Here is a 19,278-nt window from a genome sequence, read left to right as displayed (position 1 = left end):
AATGATGGTGGAGCTGGAAGTGGCTGTACAGTCGTAGGTGTACAGTGAGTAGAGCAGGGGGCTTAGGACACAACCCTGAGGAGCTCCAGTGCTGAGGGTGAGGGTGGATGAGACACAGTTGCCCACCCGTACTGATTGTGGTCTGTCTGTTAGGAAGTTGGAGATCCAGTCGCACAGGTATGTATGCAGTCCTAGATCTTCTAACTTAGTACTGAGTAGGGAGGGGATGATAGTGTTAAATTCTGAACTGTAGTCGACAAACAGCATTTTAATATAATTACCCCTCCCTTTGTCCAGGTGGGTCAGTGTGGTGTGGAGCAGATTTTAGAAACATGTCTCAAGTTTTTAAACTCCTGTTTCACAAATACTGTTTTGGAGCTTTGCTTCAAACTGAATGTCATGTAATCACTGGAAATGAATCACCGTTGCTTCACTGAAATGGCACTCATCTGAAATCTGTTTAATGGCAAGGATCTGTTTAACTCTTGTGTGGTGTTTGGGTCTGTGGGACCCATTTTCAATGTTTACCAAAAGAAAAATGTTGCGATTGATTATTATTTCAACCTCAGATTTTATGGCTTTAAGTCATTTCCTGTGAAGAACATATATCATAACACATTTTTAATGACTTCACATTGTACACCCTCCCTACACATTTATATTACACAAGTGGTTTGCAGGTCCACTGGACTCATGCATAATAAAAGTGACCTCCTACGTGGCCTACTGTTAGTGTCTGTTTGTGTTTGTGGTGTGTGTGTGTGTGTGTGGGTGTGTGTGTGTGTGTGTGTGTGTTTGCATATGTGTTCACGCACAAGGTCCTACTACTCACAGACAAGACTGCAACATTGTTATATTTCAAGCTGTCTGCTCCTAAATTCCCGCACATTACACCCTCTATTTTGCGGGAATTATTCTATATTTTCTCACACTCCTCAAAATTGTTGGCGGAGTACAACCAATAAATATCTGTGTATGTGTGTGTGTGTGTGTGTGTGTGTGTGTGTGTGTGTGTGTGTGTGTGTGTGTGTGTGTGTGTGTGTGTGTGTGTGTGGCTATGCATAGCAGTTGATCAAGATGGCAAAGAGGTTCTCTGTTCAGAAGGCCTTAGAAATTATTTTTGAAGAGAGAGAACATTGGGAAAATAATGAAGAGGAGGAATTTTCTGAATTTGAAGATAATATTTCTGTCAATTCAGAGTCTGACAGTGAGTCTGAAGAGGATGAAACTGAACATGAACAACCATCAAAACGAAGAAGTCAACAACCAGCCTCAGGAACCCCTCACCAGCCAGCTACAGGACCAGCCCATCAGGCAGGACCAGCCACAGGACCAGCCCATCAGCAGCCCCCTGCAGGACCAGCCCAACAGCAGTCAGGACATCAGCAGATAGCATATGGAGAAATATGGATGTCAAAAAATGGTGAAATTGAATGGTCTCCTTGGCCAAAGAAAGAGCCACCCCGCAGGTCTGCCAATGTGATAACGATGCAACCAGAGCCAAGACAGATGGCAGTTATTCAAGTCTAGGACATCGGGTCTTCTTTTGAAATGTTCATCCTGGATGACATCCAGAAAATTATTCTGGATTGCACCAATTTAGAGGCATGTTTTTCAAGAGGGTTAGAAGGCCATGGACCAAACCCATTTATGTGCATACCTTGGGCTTCTTAACCTTGCTGGAGTTTTCCGATCCAAAGGGAATCCACAGAATCCCTGTGGGATGCAGAAACTGGCAGAGACCTGTTCTGTGCCACAAGGTCACTAGAAAACTTTCAAATAATTTCCAGGATTATCTGCTTCGATAACTGAAATGACAGACCAGCTCGGCAGCAGAGAGACAAGCTAGCTGCCATCAGAACAGTATGAGACAAGTGGGTGCACCGCCTCCCCCTGTTTTACAACCCTGACCCCAATGTCACTGCTGATGAACAGCTGGTGTCATTTAGGGGCCGCTGCCCCTTCAGGCAATACATAGCATCTAAACCCGCAAAATACCTACTCAAGATCTGGGCTGCCTGTGATGATGTGTCATCATATGCATGGAAGAATACACATGCATCAGGTGCAGGAAATACATATGCAACACACACAGAGAAAAACTCTGCCCCACATGTGTTCAATGTGTATGTGTTCAATGGGGCTGATGTTTTTTATACTGACACAAATGTGTTCAATTAACATAAATCTAAATAAACATGTTTTTCCACCGATATGCTGATATTGAATTTTCCTTTTTTCTTTTTTACATTTTTGTTTTTACATTTTATCACATAAACAATTCGCACTATCATTTATAAATATGATTTAAAAGGGGTAAATGGTAAATATTAATCATATATCCTGTCTTTATTGCTAGTATTTGTCATAAAGAAACCATCTGGTATTTTTATTACATAAATTGTTATGGCTGTATTGATTCAGAAACCAAATAATGCGGTGGGCCCCTCCAGAACCGCAAACATTGGCTGATTAACAAAAATACGAACACCACACAAGGGTTAATGGCTAGAGACCAGAGATGCTTTCATGCACCAGCAGGGGGAGCTGTTCTTCACCTTATCAAAGGTGGTTTCTGCTCCACTGACTTAACATCTCCCGCTACCAAACAGGCTTGGCATGACAGTGCCAAACAGCAGGGGAATTTACAGCCTTTATATTTCATTGTGGGACATGGGTGGGTGCCTAGGTTTGATTAAATTAGGTGGACTGCAAGTCATTATTTCATACCTGTTGTGAAAAAAAACACCTTAAACGTATAATCTCAGGGCAAATTTCTTCCTTATTGCGTTTTTTAATGTTTTTTTTTTCCTCACACACTGTATACACGTGTGTGTGTGTGTGTGTGTGTGTGTGCATCAAATGTATCCCACGTGTTACTTTAACCTACGAGTGAAACTAGGTTAATATGCCTTTAATAGTATGACGCAACCGTAAGAGCCGACGAGTTAATGACGGAGCGTCACAGGACGCTCGCCTCTCACGAGTGACGTCGTTTGGCCAGCCGCATGCAGTGGGAGGGTCTTGTATGTTTATTTGTAACCACGCCTACACACACCTGCACCTGAATTAACTTCCTTTACTGCAATTTTCTAACTAAAATTTTTCACTGGTATATTTAAACTTGTCCTGACGTTAGGTGATACTCCTAAGGGAAGGTGTTAATCCTAATGGGAGGTGTTACTCATGCAATGTTACAGAATATAAATGTTTCAGTCAAAAGTTAAAATAATACATTTATCATTCTGGTTTGATTAAAGTTTCTTTCATGACTTTGTGGTTGAAGTTTGGTTTTCGATGGATCACCGTACTGTGACCATGAAAGCCCTACTTTTCTTCTTGTTTTAGTATTCATCCGGCATTAGCATGTATGTAGCTGGCTAATGGTTAGGCTAGTCGGGCAATTGTCAATATATTTGGAAAACGTATCAAAACAGTATTTACGCTAAAATTATATGTTAAATGAAATATGTGACTTATTGGACTGATGTTCTGTCTTGACAGCATCTGATCTGTTACAAACATTCAGCTGCTACTAATACGTAATTTTACTGTAAATATGGAGGCTTGAATCCGAGTTAGCCTCCTTCTGTCCAACTCGCTGTGGGTTAATTATTATGTAATTACTGTAGTTATATATTAAACTGGATGTCCTGGTCTAGACTTTTTTCCCCTTTCAATTTTTCTATGCCATTTGTGATCTGAAAGGCTGCAAACAGTATATTGATAAATCCCCCCCTAGCAAATTATGTCCTACTAACGTTTCGAATTTTACCAACTAACAATTTTAAGAAAGCAAGTTTATTACAACAAGCAATGTCAGTTGTTTAATGTTATTAATAATTAGAACATTATTAGGACTAGACCCATTTACTCCAGCACTAGCAGAAGTCATTAGCAGGCAGAGTGAGGTAGGTGTATCGATCCCAATAGAAACAGGCAAGAGGCAGAATGCAAATGCAGGAGGTGGTTTATTAAGTGAGTGAAACACAAACATGGAGAGTAAAATAAACCAAGGCAAGGAGGAAAAACGATGAAGCAAAAATAATACACAAACTGAACAAATGGAAAAGCAATGGCGACAACAGTCCCACGAGCAGAATTTAAACACAACAGAACAAACGTAACTTACCAAAATAACCAACAAACTAGAAGACAAAAGCCAGGGCTAAAATAACCAAAACAATCAAGGATAATCAGACGCAGGTGAACATAACAGAGATAACTAAAACACGGACTGGAACTGAAGAGCAGATGAGGGGCGGAGAAAACGAAACCAAGGAAAGGAACAAGGAAGTGAAGGAAAAACAAAGACACGACAGAAAAACTAAAGAAACAGTGATGCCAGGAAGGTGACCATTCATGACAGAACCCCCCACCAACGCGCGCAACACCAGGGCCCGCAAAACCCGGAACACCAAAACCAAAACAGAACCAGGAAGAAACATTTCAAAACAGACCAGGGGCAAAGGGACAGGAACAAAAACAGACAAGGGTACCAGAACGGACACAGGAACAGGAACAAGAACAAAAACAAGCATAATACCAGAGGGTGGAACAGGGGTGGGAGTTCAGGCAAGACAGGGAGTTGGAACAAAAGGGCTACACGATGCAGGGACCGGAATAAAAGGAGGAGCTAGGGATGACGAGGCAGGACAGGAAACAGCTGAGGGGACACAGGGAGTAAACAGAGAAGTAGAAGCCGGGCCAGGGGTAGGATTACAAACAGGCATAGGAGACAGGGCAGGACTGCGGACATGGAATGCGACAGGACCAGGGATATGTGTCGGTCTCAGGGTTAAACCGTGGACAGGCAGTGCAGTAGGGACAGACCAAAGGACAGGAGCCTGATGGGGAAAAGGAGTCACTGGAGACCCGGTCGGAATTCGAGATGAGCACAGAGACAAGCAGAGAGAGGAGAGGAGAAAAACTGGTGTCACGCACGGGGGAAGAGGTAAAAACAGAGGACATGATGTGAACTATGACAGAGATGGACACAGGAACAAAATACACGGCAGGCATGGTACAGGTACTGGGACGGGAACGGGTACAGGTACGGCAACAACAATACCACAAGGCAGAGTAACAGGACGGACAATCTTCACACAAATGGGAATAGACACATGAACAGGGACAAGGACAAAACCAGGAACAGGAGTAGGCAACACAGGAACTGAAGACACAGAAGCAGACAAGGGGGCAGTAATGGGGTCTGGCGCTGCAGTCTGAAGGAGCAGAGGAGATATATAAGGTGTAGAAATAGGAGTCGTAGGGGTCCGTGAGGCCGACAGAGAGGGCTTAAGAGTCACTGGCTTGCTGCGAGGTGTTGCCGAAGGAGTCCTAAGCGTCTTAGGAGGCACATGGTATTAGCATTTAGGGGCACAGTGGAGTCTCGAGGAGAAACCACAGGGAATGGCCTGGTACGAGGGACGGGGACTTGTGGAGTGGCTTCTTCCACTCCAGAAACAGGAACTGGCAGGTCCGGTGACGTGGCATTCAGCGGCGGCGGGTCTGGGGGGTCCAGAGGCGGGGCTGCACCACTACAGGAATGGAGTGACACACGAAACAGAAGTGGCACATCCATTATGCCGGAAACAGGAACAGAACTGGCGGCATCCAGTATGCTGGGAACTGGGAACAGGCTCAGGACGGCTGGCGTCTCTCGTGCCGGGGAGTGGAACTGGGTCAGGACGGGCGGCGTCTCTCGCGCTAGAGGCGGGAAATGGCCAGGCGGCATCTCTCACAACGGAGCCAGGAACTGGCCGGGTGGTTTCCTTCACACCAGAGACAAGAGCTAACAGGGTTAGGCACACACCTGCACAGGGTTTACTGTTGTATGTTTGTCTGTCTATTTAAACTCCTGTCAGTGTGTGCACCATTGTTGGTCACTCTCTTTTGGTTTATAGACTGAGAGTGGTGGAGTGCTGATGTTCCAGTGTGCCCTCATGCCTGTGCTTCCTTCTCACTCTATCCTTTTAACTGTGCTGCCATAGCTAGATCAGCTGGAGCCTATTTAGTCTCTCTTTCTGCAAAGGTACACCTACCCCTGAGGTACAGCTTTACAGTGATGAGAGGGAATGCAGTGTGTCTGAGCAGCAAGTTTACAGTGATGAGAGGGAATGCAGCATGTCTGAGCAGCAGTGTTACAGTGATGAGGGGGAATGCAGTGTGTCTGACCAGCAGGTGCAGTTACATTAATAGAGCAGATCACACACTCTACCTTTCCTCTCTGCATACTCCTGTAACCACTGATACAGGTGTTCTCCAGGTAGTTTGTTTGGTTCACACTATAAGCAACATCAGAATCCCACACGTGTTTGGAAATTTTAGCTTTATCATTAGCTGCAATTCAGGTGTGTGTGTTCAGATCCAGACTGATGTATTCTTCTCCGTAATAGCTGTACTGTATGGATCCTCTCTTGATTCCATCATCATCCATCTCACAGCCATCTCATCACCTGTACTGTGTGAACCCCTGCAGATACGCAAACATGACACCATTGTGGGTTTTTAGTGAAAGGGCTCACCATTTTGCATATTTTCTAAAGAGGCTATTGTGCAATTAGAAGTCCATTAAATATATAGACTCTAAAACTGTTTTAGTGCCTAAAATACTGCAGTATGTGGGGCACATCTATATTTTAAAACTGTGTAATTATTAATTTGATGCTTACATTACCAGTGTTCTTATGAATGGATTGTTTTGTGCAGAGTGACTAACAACACCTATTTAAACAGTTGTTAATGGGCATTCAGAAAACACACACAAACAAGTTAAACATGTAAGATGTTTTCCTTTACTCTTCAGGTATGTTTGAACAGATCTAGCCTCAGTCGATCTTTTACATGGTTTTTGTTACTTTCATTGTTCTGCCTTTTCACTCCAGATACTCTTATAACTGGATTTAACATGGATTATTTTTTAGTATCATTATCAAAATTAAATTACTCATTTATATTACTGTTATAGCAGCTATTACTATTTCTAATGCTAATATACTAATAAAAAACAGTGTAACTGTAAATTTCCACTTGTGTAATTAGCTCCATCCAAAGTTGTCTGTCTAATGTGGGAAAACAATAAATACAAATGTTTGGGTAGAGTTCCTTCTTGTGGTTTTACATAGGAGTGATTATGGTAGCACAGATTAGAGTCATGTGTATGCATTTCAACACAGTGGTGGCTGAACAAACCAGGGTCGAAACCAAAAGGGCAAGGTAAGGGGAAATCCGAATCTTGGAGAAAGAACAGCCTGTGTCAAAACCAGAAGTGCAATCCAAAACCAGGTGGATAAATCCAAAAAAGGGACAGGTAAAAATCAGCAACGAGAAATACAAAATCAAGGTACGATTCACAGGCAGATATGTGTATATCATATCATACATATGATAAACAACTTACGTAGCGACAATGACCAGCAAAGGAAGCGGACACGGACAGGGGTTTAAATAGACATGGCAACACTTGACAAAGCCTGTGCACGTGTGTGCAATCCCAGGGGGGTGTGGTTACAAAACAGATAAACAATACACATGTGGATCCCCCACACTTAGCGGGCCGTACCATGTGGCTTATGGGGGAGGAGCAGTCCGTGACAGGTAGGCACTGAAACAATAATAAACGTTTCAGGTTACCATGAGAAACCATCTGTTATAGGCTTACCTTTTATAGGCTAAAACTGACGTTCACGTTGAGTAATTAGTGCCTTAAAGGTGGCTGTGGTAGCTCAGTGGAAGGTTGCTGGTTCAGGCCCCACCACTGCCAAGTTACCGCTGTACCCCTGAGCAAGGCCCTTAACCCTCAATCGCTCAAGTTGTACTCAGTTATAATTGTAAACCGCTTTGGATAAAAGCGTCAGCTAAATGCGATAAATGTAAACCTTAAAGGGACAGTAACAGTAAAAGAAAAATAAATATAATGAAGCCGAAAAGGAAAATGTATATAACAAGAAGCAATAAAAAGATATATTAAAATATGTTAAGAAATGGCAATGTCCCCTCTTACAAAAACAAACAAACAAACAAACAAAAAAAAAAAAAACAGTTTAAGATTAAGGACTTCATTCATCCCCGTGGGAAACATGGAAGCCAAATCACAAATATAAAAATCTCCCTGTGTAATAGTGGTTTATCTCGGTCTCCCCCTCTTTTTTATACCCCAACCCTCTCGATACATACGAAACTAACCGATGAAAAACTAACCCAGCGTTACGCAGTAGAATTATTGAACACATCAGTGCGGTTCGCAGATTAGACCACACTTCGCCTGTGGCACGCCATTTAGAGAAGCCAAACACTCTTCTAGATTTACGTTTCTTGGGTAAATCTAGACGATAGCACGTCAAGCTGAAACGTTTGCTCTTGTTTCACTGGCTGACATCTAATCATACTAATGGAATAAATTTGATCAAAATCTCAGTAGGAGTTCATGACTTTTTTGGTAGTATGCGGGTTACATTCTTCTTTGTAGTTAAATCCCCCCAAAGAATATATAAGTCTCAGAAAGAGATGCACTACAGACTCCTGCTTGATTTGATAAAGACACTGTCGTGTCCGTTGATGCATGAAAGAAGAGACCGGAAACAGTGCGTTACCTTGTGGCCTTTTATTAATGCAGAGCTCTGGAGATGTCACTTCACAGCGCTGTGCGAGTGAGATCCAAAGCATAACTTCGCAATACACAGACTTATAGTTTTCTCGCCTTGCGCCACTTCTGCTTAGTACTTTTCCATTTCAGCCCTCGCCTCTAACTGTCACATATACAGGTCTTCTTGCACAATCACACATATGCACGTCTAAGGCATTTCCTGTTATGTCTGCACATACAGCAATTATTTTATTAATTCAAGCATTAATCCTGGGTCGTCTCTGCAGCATTCCATCCATCATTTTTTGCAATGTTCAGCAACATCTGGGCACAAGCTGGTGCCTGAACAACTATAGCACTAGTCAGTACAGTCATGAAACCATCGCTACAAGCCGGTTCCTTATTGGAATCCTCATCCTGTTCCTGATCATCATCACCTGTTACTCCATCATCATCTTCAAACTGAGAAGCAACCAGATGGCAAGATCTGTTTAAGGTCATGGCAGCACTCATTGTGACATTTTTCCTGTGCTGGCTTCCATACCAAACATTAGTGCTGATTGAGCTGAACCAAAGCATCCATGCTGAGGTCATCCCCATCTCACTCAGAGCTGGCACCTTGATTGTGTCAGCAAATAGCTTCCTCACCCGATACTCTACGTGTTCATGCGTAACGATTTCAGGAGAAAGTTCAAGAGCTCGCTGGTTTCAAAGATGGTGAATGCAATAGGAGAGGAGCAATGCACGCTGAGCCACTACCTGTCATGCTCCAGCTCTATGGATGCAGAGCTTCCACTCACATCTGGCCCTCATCTGGAGCTGTGGTAAAGAAATTAATGCAGTTCCATAACTAACTATTCTTTTAAGTAGGTAATGTTCCAGTTGAAAAAAAATGTAAATACACTCAGGTTTTCTAAGTACTTGAACTGAAGGTAAGGAGTGAGACCTCTGTCTGCGATTATGATCAAGTTCTGACCAATTTTCTTATGGATGCAAATTATGTCTAGTCTTGATGATAATCTTGATCAAGAGCTAAAACAGAATCAGCAAATTTAATTCAGCTCCAGATTGGATATATTTTAGTCCAAAAAATGCAATTTCTGATGCTCAGGCACAGTGTAAATATATATTGTAATCTGCATAGTCATGCTTTCATTCTGCAGTTCCTGTAGATTGTGTATGATGTGCATGATGATCTGTCATGATTAATGAACTGTAATAGTCTTGTTACATAAATATTATTGATTTACTTTTGTTGTCTGAAGGCATTCATTGCTGGATTTTGTTTAGCATGCATTAGATTTACAATAAGAACCTTCTCTACATGCATCATATAGCTTGTGTGTGTGTGTGTGTGTGTGTGTGTGTGTTGTTAAGAGGAGTATGGTGGTGGCTGGAGACGTTAGTTGATCTAACTGATAAGCTGTGAATCATTTTTAGCTCTCCATGTTACCTCTAGCACTGTGTGACTCCTCTGGTGCCAATTACCCAACAGAACAGTAGAGGCACTGCAGCACACAGTGGTAGGTGTAGGGGAAGTGTGACTATGTGGTTTGCAACACCTTCTTTCAGCCAAAAACTTTATTCAGTTCAGCAAGGAACTTGATGACATGAAGCTATACTAACACGAAAAGGTTTGCCATTACTGAAATTAAAACCACAAATTCTACACCAAAGCGAGAGACATCAAAAAGTGAGTCAATCATCATTCAAATCTGTACATATAGGCTACAGTCACTTACAGAATATACAGGACGTTGCAGTTAAGAAATTGCATTATTGTAGATATGTGTATTGTGCATATCTTTGTGAGATACTTCTATTGTATTACACAGGAAGCCCCAACCAATGTTATGCCTGCACAGTTAGTACTATGAATTTGATTCATTTGGTTCAGATAGTTTCAGTTTTACGTGTTGTACAATGTATGAAACCTTTCCGAAATGTACAGATATTGCCTTTAAATTGGACATGAATTAAATACTATTTTGAAATACTTGCTGAGTACCACAAACAGAAGACAGTGACTGGGTTGCTGTAAGACAGTATAGCAAACTGTGTGTACACTGCATGTAAGACCAAGTATGGAGATAATATGTAGAAAAATGGAGATAAAGATGAGGAGGCATTGAAAATTAGATATGGGCAGAAGAATAAAGAAAGAATCAGTCTTCCATGTCTGGTTCTGTCCCCTTAACTGGGCTGAAACTCACCCTGTCAAAGCATATCCTGACTAGTGAAGGGAAGATGACCAGTCTGCACAAATCTCATCATATATACAAACTCATGAAATACCTACATACTGATTGAATAGAATACCTAGACAGTAGAAGAGAAAATGTTTTGAATGATTTATTTGTATTTGTTTTACCCTGATAGAGAACCTCATTTTGACTAGTACTGTTTTAGGCTTGTTTGTAACAACAAAATAATTTTAACTACATGCAGTTTTTAGACACCTGTGTATGACATTTCATCAAAGTTAGGAGTGAGGCAAGAAACAAGCAAGTCTATTTTGTTGAGATAGAAGATAAAAAAAAAAAGAAAGAAAATTCACTTTATCAGCATAGCTGATTTGAGCAGTCTCTAGGTGGCTTGTAGAGGCCATCAGTAGCATCAGAGGCCATCAGAGCATCATTAATCTTATTTAATTTAGGATTAATCCTCACAGAGGTCTTGCTCTTTTTGTTATCTGAATCTTTACAGTTTACAGCTCATTATCAAACCTCATCTAGGAAGAAGTGAAGTCATTAAAAGAGGTTTTTGTTGTAAGTCAGAATAACATTTTCTGTTTCTGTTTCTTGATTCTGTACAGAATCTAGAGACATCATGAATCCCATCAAAGAGATACAAAATTACTATGATTATGACTACCCAGACACAACTGATACCCCAACAGTGTCTTCACCATCATGCAGAGATACGATGTGTGTGATCTTAGCAACAGCCAATGTGATCATCTTTGTGCTGGGTGTCACTGGAAATGGTCTAGTGATGTGGATCGCTGGATTCAGCATGAAGAAGTCGGTCAACACAACCTGGCACCTCAGCCTGGCCATGTCTCACTTCCTGTTCTGTGCCTTCCTGCCATTTTATGTCATCTATATGGTTAAAGACAACTGGGTCTTTGGGTTTTTCTTGTGCAAGCTCCAGTCCTTCATCATGTTCATTAACATGTTCAGCAGCATCTTCCTCCTCCTCATCATCAGCGTGGACCGCTGTGTGGTCATTATGTTTCCTGTCTGGGCACAGAACCAGCGCTCTGTAAAAACGGCCTCTGTGATAGTCATGCTGGCTTGGATTGTCTCAGCACTGCTTAGCACACCATCAGCCATTTACCGGAACATCAAGGAAGATCACATGACTACAATAAAAACGTGTTACTACAGATACACAGATGTTAAGAATCAAGACCATATTGCCATTGTAGTGTGCCAATTCATTTTTGGATTTGTGATCCCATTCCTGGTCATTGTCACCTGTTATGCTGTCATCAGCCGAAAGCTGAAGACCAACCAGATGGCAAAGTCCAAAAAGCCATTTAGGATCATGACAGTGCTGATTGTTTGCTTTTTTATCTGCTGGTTTCCTTTTCATACTGTTGCTTTCATGGAACTTGACACTAAATATCACAGTCTTGTTCCCACTGGACAAAACATTGCTGCCGCTCTAGCCACTGCAAACAGTTTTATGAACCCATTTCTTTATGCTTTCATGGGGAAGGATTTTAAGAGGAACTTTTATGCAATTCTGTCGAAGATTGAGAGTGCAATCGAGGAGGAGTGAAGGAGCACAGTCCGAGGAACGTCTATCACTAAGTCAGTTCAGGGGACATGAAACATTTGTACAGTTAATATTTTTCTGCAAATTTTGAACCTCACAGTCACAATACTTTATGTTGGCTGGTGCTTTCATAGTTTTGAGCATGTTGAGAAGATATGCATCAAAAGAAGAAATGTCCTGCAACACACTTGGGTGAGACAAGACACCCAAGTGATATTTTTACAAATCAAGCCCACATTTTTACTTGCACCTTTTTTTTTTTTTTATCTCTGCTGTCTCTTAACTGCTGTTGAAACATGAATAATATTTTCCACGGAAAACCACACGCTTCCTTTACTTCTTTTCTGAAAGGTCAAATGAACCACATGAGCAAATGAGGAAAGTGTCTCTGCTTAGTCAAGGCAGTTTGTGAACAATTTGACATGTCTTCGAAGAACCATGTAGTTCTGCAAGTGTTCCAAAAGCATTCGAGAAATGAAGATCAACTTAAATGGTCTGATGCCACTGAAGGACAATTTTACTGATAAACATCTGGAGCTCAGGGCACAGCACCCTCCTGTGTCAACAGAGTATGGTGGAAACAGCACTATCCTGCATCTACTACACTGATACCTGGAAGCAACAAGCACAGGAGGTTACAGGTGCTCCTAGGCAACTCGCTGACAAAGAAACTTGATGCTTCAGGGAATGGACAGTTATTGAAGGATGGAGAACACAAAGAAAACAAAAAGGTGTGGGGGGCAGGCACAAGTTTAAAAGTAAATAATAAAAGAAACAAACGAAACAAAAAACAACAAAAATAATCAATAATCCACAAAACTACTATACCACTAAAAACAGGATGTCATTACATATTGCCATTTATGATATTAAAGATGTTGGAAGGTTAGTTATTTGGAATACGTTTTTATATGTAGTCTTCTGTGTTAACTGTCAGATTTCCATATAAAATGTCTAGTGATGTTGAACAAGGTTGAGGGGCAAAATAAAAGATTGTATAATCACTTCACTCACACACTTTGAACAACACCTTATTGTACAAGCAAAGCTCAAGCAGTGTAATAAAATCTATCTGGCCTGTATAACATTGGTGTAGTTATAAATTTGCTGAAATTATTTTGTACTTGAATTGGAACAGTTTAGACATGTTACATTGCATTTAGCAGATGCTCTTACAGACATTGTTAATGTTTGCTTTTTGTAATAAACTTCCTTCCTTAAAATTGTTAGTTGGTAAAATTCAAAACATTAGGATATAATTTGCTAGGGGGAAATTTATCAATATACTGTTTGCAGCCTTTCAGATCACAAATAGCATAGAAAAATTTCAAGGTAAAAAATTCTAGACCAGGACATCCAGTTTAATATATAACTACAGTAACTACGTAATAATTAACCCAGTTGGACAGAGGGAGGCTAACTCGGATTCAAGCTTCCATATTTACACTAAAATTACGTATTAGTAGCAGCTGAATGTTTGTAACAGATCAGATGCTGTCAAGACAGAACATCAGTCCAATAATTCACATATTTCATTTAACATATCATTTTAGCCTACTGCCTAAATATTGTTTTGATACGTTTTCTGAATATATTGACAATTGCCCGACTAGCCTAACCATTAGCCAGCTACATACATGCTAATGAATACTAAACATGAGGAAAAGCAGGGCTTTCGTGATCACAGTATGGTGATCCATCGAAAACCAAACTTCAACCACAAAGTCATGAAAGAATCTTTAATCAAACCAGAATGATAAATATATTATTTAACCTTTGACTGAAACATTTATATTTTGTAACATTGCATGAGTAACACCTGCCATTAGGACTAACACCTTCCCTTAGGAGTATCACCTAACGTCAGGACAAGTTTAAATATACCAGTGAAAAATTTTAGTTAGAAATGGCAGTAAAGGAAGTTAATGGTTGAGAGAAGAAGGGTCTTTAGAAGTTTTCATACCTATGACACATAAAATACTTTAATATAAATTGTAATATACAATACCAGTATGGTTCACACCAAAATACGATTTCTGATGGTTCACACAACTTCAGATCAGCAGGTGTAGCCTCCCCTGCACGCCGATGTTCCCTGCTGTACTTCAGCAGCACGACACTGAGGTAAGTGACCATCAGACAGCAGGCCCTGATGTCTTATACTGCAAATAAGCAAAGTATGAAATCACAGCTGCTGTCAAGAATACTGAGCTGTCAAGTAACAACGTGATTTCATACATGTAACTCAGCGATTTTCACCTACTGATATACTGCACACCCGAAGGAACAGACAGGAGGCATGTGTTCTCGAGCCTGCTTCAGAGAGCATTTTAAATAATGCCATGACCTCAACTGTCCTCCTGATGGTACAGTAAAAGATGATGTACTGAAACCAGTATATGGAAACTCAGGAGGAACCTATGAGGATGAATGTACTCCTAAATGGGTTGTAACCTGTGTGTCCCTCCTCTCTGATCTGACCAGGTAATGGGTGTGTGATGGAAAATATTACTTGATCATGTATTATCATGTGATTCATATATAATCATGTTAATCCTTTCCATCATATAATCCTATATGAATAGTTTAGTCTGCACACTCTGTCTCTGTATATTGTGTGAACAAAACAACTGCTGAATCACCTGCTTCGTGATTTTGCATGTGTCGCGCGACTAATGCTGATAAAGAGGAGCTAGAAAACTGTGTCCGTCCTGGTGGAACAAAGCATCCCGGTATGTGCAAGAGTGTTTATCGCGATAAGGAGCAGGAAATGGGTAAACAGGACAACAGAACATCCCTTCCGGGATGTGAAGTTTAGATATAAGGAGCAGAGTCATTCTACCCCTTTAGAGCTTTTGCTTTAGAGCATTAGCTCTCACACAGCTGTGTTTTGTATGTTCTATTTTCTTTATTAAATTACTCTTTTAATCACGTCTGACTTGCTGTTTATTCAAATTTCCACCACAGGTGTAACACTAAGGAGGGCATATGGACCAGGTTCTAGGAGTAGTATGTGCCCTTGAATCTTGAATGATCTATAAGAGGGGAAAAAAACTATAATAGAAAATCCCCTTATAAAAAAATGACACCTCAGAATTAATGCCTTCAATGTTGTATTACATTTTACAGTTTTCTCAGGTATTGAGTTTAAGTTCCACTAATTAGTTTCACTATAATTATCACAATCTTCTTATTTTTAAGCTTTTTTAAGCAGAACTGACATCCTGGGCTTCTCAGCGTTGTGCTTACGTGAGGAAGGGCGAGGCTATTCTGTCTGTGTGATGGCCCGAGTGCCGCAGGGCGAAGAGCAGGACGCACGAAGTGACATACGAAGACAACGGCACTCACATATAACACAGGCGGTGAACATGAATACGAATATATTTAACATTGACAATAAGGACAAGCATTTAAACGACTTGAACAACGACAATGACCGGGGTGCGCACAATGAAAGGGGTTTAAATACACAGACAAAACACTAAGCAGGTGCAGGTGTGTGTAGGCGTGGTTACAAATAAACAAACAAGACCCTCCCACTGCATGCGGCTGGCCAAACGACGTCACTCGTGAGAGGCGAGCGTCCCGTGACGCTCCGTCACTAACTCGTCGGCTCTTACGATTGCGTCATATTGTTAAAGGCATATTAACTTAGTTTCACTCGTAGGTTAAAGTAACACGTGGGATACATTTGATACAGTTCACACACACACACACACACACACACACACACACACACACACAGAATATGTGTGAAGCTATATGATGCATGTGCAGAGGGTTCTTATTGTAAATCTAATGCCTGCTAAACTAAAGCCAGCAATGAATGTCTTCAGACAACACAAGTAAAACAATAATATTTATTATGTAACAAGACCATTACGATTCATATACATGAGGAAACACAAAGGAAAATAATCAGAACTGCAATTTAGTGCTCTGATTTGGCCAACCAAACTCTCCAGTCATAAGGACAACAGGTAAACTTTGTCTTTTGATGTTTTTAAATTTATTACAAGAGAAAGAACTTGTCTTCTAGGTCAGTGTTGGCACCTTTTCTGACTAAGAAGCGGTTTCCACCATCTTGTGCATTCAAATGCCAACAACTAAAATTCTATTAAAATGCATGTGTCTTAAATGCACCTCATGTATTTTCCTGTAAGGCTCTGCATGGTCTGGTATAAAACAGAGTTTCATATGAATGTTCACCTTAGAATATCCCCTGCGACGAATCAACTCCTTGATGAATTCTCTATCCTGCAGGTCAATTTTATATTGTTTCATTTCCTTAGCAAATTCTCTGTCTTTTATCAGGTCTTCAAACATTGTGAATCCTTGCTCTTCATGCTGTCTCAACGAGAAAACGAAAGTTTGAAGGTGAACGTGTCCAATATTGTTATGACTGTTTTTATATTTCTATAATTTGTTTTAGTTGAAAACAGGATTATACATAAATTATGTTCAGGAAAAGCACATATTTAAGAATAAACAATATTAATAAACAACAATGGAATAATTTTGTGATGGATGGATGTTTTTTTCCAAATAAATAAATAAATAATACGTTGAATACTAAAATACTAATAACACTAATTAACAAATTAAAATTTGAATACTATTAACACTTATTTAGGTTTATGAGACAGTTAACATTAAATACAAGTGGTAATGCTGTACCTTCGAGTTTGGCTCCTTTTTCTTCATAAATTCCTCAAATAAATGAGAGAATGGACCATGGCCTTAAATAAGAAATACACGATAAATCTGGATTAAGTGTAATAAATGTTAATTGAACTGATTTGCTTCAAACATCAAACAATATCAACTCATATAGACTTGACTCCCCATCTACTTTATTCTATGTATTCTGCATTATGTTTGTACAATACACCAGTACCATTACCAGTACCAGTGAGACTCTGCTTACATCTTGGAACTTGACATATATGCACTCTCTACATATATATTATTTACTGTTTGTGTTTGATTTTATATATATATATATATATATATATATATATATATATATATATATATATAATGCATGGTGGCCCGAGTACCGCAGGGCGAGGGACAGGACGCACAGACTCCAGCGACTGGGACGTACATTTATTTACGTATAAATATAAAACGATAATGGCACTCACAAGCACTACAAACACTAAACCCAAACATGAAATGGTCTACAATAAAAAAACATGAATACGTTTACCAACGACAAAAGGAACATTACATCAACATGTTACATCCACAATGACCAACAATCCTGCATACTACGACAAGGGTTTAAATACATAAACAAAACAAGGTGCAGGTGTGTGCAGCTGTGGCCACAAACAATGATTCTCCCACTTCACATGGCAGGCTAAATATATATATATATATACTGTCAGTGCCTATATGTCAGGCTCCATAATGTAAGCAGAGTCTCACTAGTACTGGTAATGGTCAAACACTAATAGTCAATAATATTTTACCCAGGTCATGACACAATCCTGCAATCTGCACACAGAGTTCCTTTTTCTCCTCTTTCTCTTTCTCTTCATTTATTCTTTCTTTTTTTTGGGAAGATTTTTTTACAAGGTTCCCTGCTAAATGTGTCACACTGATAATAAAAATGAGATTAATTATCATTGTCGCCATACTGTTATTTGTAGCTAATGTCATAATTCCCAATAAAGTATTTCAAGTATAAAGTAATTGTACCCAATTACTTTATTATACCCAAAGTTGTGGGAAGCCCCTGGAAAGACATAATAACCTCATATATAACCATAATAACAATATATATAACCATATAACCATAATAACTAAGTTGTTTGATGTTTCTTAAGCACTGAAAGTGTGGAGTATCGATGATCTTCACCAGCAGAGGATGCATCTGAATGTGGCCATGGATGGGGTCATTGAAGACCTTGAAGATCTTCACAAAAAACACACACACACACATACACACACAAACACACATGCACATTGCTTAAAAATAATTAGCTAACTGCAAATGACAGATCTCCTTTTTAGTTAATATAGTGTGGTCCACATTATCTTATCTTAGTGATGTCTTTCTTGTTCTGTTCTGCCATTTTTAATCAGCTGCTTTCAAAGATCAGACCTCACTCTAAAGAAATAAAGTATTGTGAGATAGTGACTGAACGTTGTGAAGGTTTATAGTGTTTGTGTAATTAGAGTGATCATGTAGTGTTCCTCACCTGTGGGCCGGTCTGTAGACTTGTCAGCTGAGAAGCTTTATGACTGGTCCTACCAGTCTAGATCAACAAGTTAGTTCATTTTCAAACATCCTTTATTTGAAATGGAATGGTCTGTGGAGACCATTTCATAAATCTACATAGTAAACATATATACAAGGTGAGAGTTATACAAGGTCTCATGAATTTGTTTTGCACATCTCTCTAACTTGAACAATCCCCATTTAGACTCTCACAAGCTCTCACATCTATGGTCCCCATCACTGGTACTGGGTTTACTGGAGAAGCAACTAAATATAAGCTTAAATTACACACCAATTATGCTCCTCTATCTTTGTGAGCAGGTACAATGTATTTTGTTTTGTGTGCATTACAATTTAGCTGCTTCACATAGATATTAGTAATAACTAACTAGTTTTCTGTAGGTGCCTTAGACTTTTGCACACTGCTGTATATGTGACAGCATGAGATAATGATGCTCCACCTCTCTCACTCATGAGAGCTACAGACCACAGACAGCACTGACACGACTCCTCACAGTTTAGGTTGGATGAGTTAAAATATGTTTTATCCAACAAAAAATAAATAAAATTACTATTGAGATCTCAAAAGACAAAGCTAAATAAAGTTTGTACAGGGGCTCTGTTTAAACTCCTTTCCCTGACACTTCTTGTTCCTTTAGCCAGTAGCACCAGCTCTGCC

The 19,278-nt window shown here is 40.0% G+C and overlaps 1 protein-coding gene and 1 pseudogene across 1 annotated transcript; both read left to right on the top strand.

Annotated features, from left to right (window-relative positions):
* Positions 1-7,565: 7,565 nt before the first annotated feature.
* On the top strand, positions 7,566-9,441 carry LOC113568855 (chemerin-like receptor 1; annotated as a pseudogene).
* A 736-nt stretch (positions 9,442-10,177) lies between these two features.
* LOC113568827 (chemerin-like receptor 1) lies at positions 10,178-12,608 on the top strand. The gene is made up of 2 exons (XM_026996983.3): positions 10,178-10,280; positions 11,403-12,608. Exon 2 carries the CDS (start codon positions 11,417-11,419, stop codon positions 12,371-12,373), a length of 957 nt encoding a protein of 318 aa, XP_026852784.2. The 5' UTR covers positions 10,178-10,280; positions 11,403-11,416; the 3' UTR covers positions 12,374-12,608.
* The last annotated feature ends 6,670 nt before the right edge of the window (positions 12,609-19,278 follow it).

The sequence above is a fragment of the Electrophorus electricus genome, chromosome 1 (assembly GCF_041902795.1).
Source record: "Electrophorus electricus isolate QZ-2024a chromosome 1, ASM4190279v1, whole genome shotgun sequence".
In the NCBI taxonomy this organism is placed as follows: domain Eukaryota; kingdom Metazoa; phylum Chordata; class Actinopteri; order Gymnotiformes; family Gymnotidae; genus Electrophorus; species Electrophorus electricus.
Note: the sequence above shows the minus strand (reverse complement) of the source record. Positions and strands in the feature narration are given on the sequence as shown.

Bases quoted from the DNA above. Each gene is read 5' to 3' on its own strand.
- LOC113568827 (XM_026996983.3), top strand. From the start codon at position 11,417: ATGAATCCCATCAAAGAGATACAAAATTACTATGATTATGACTACCCA.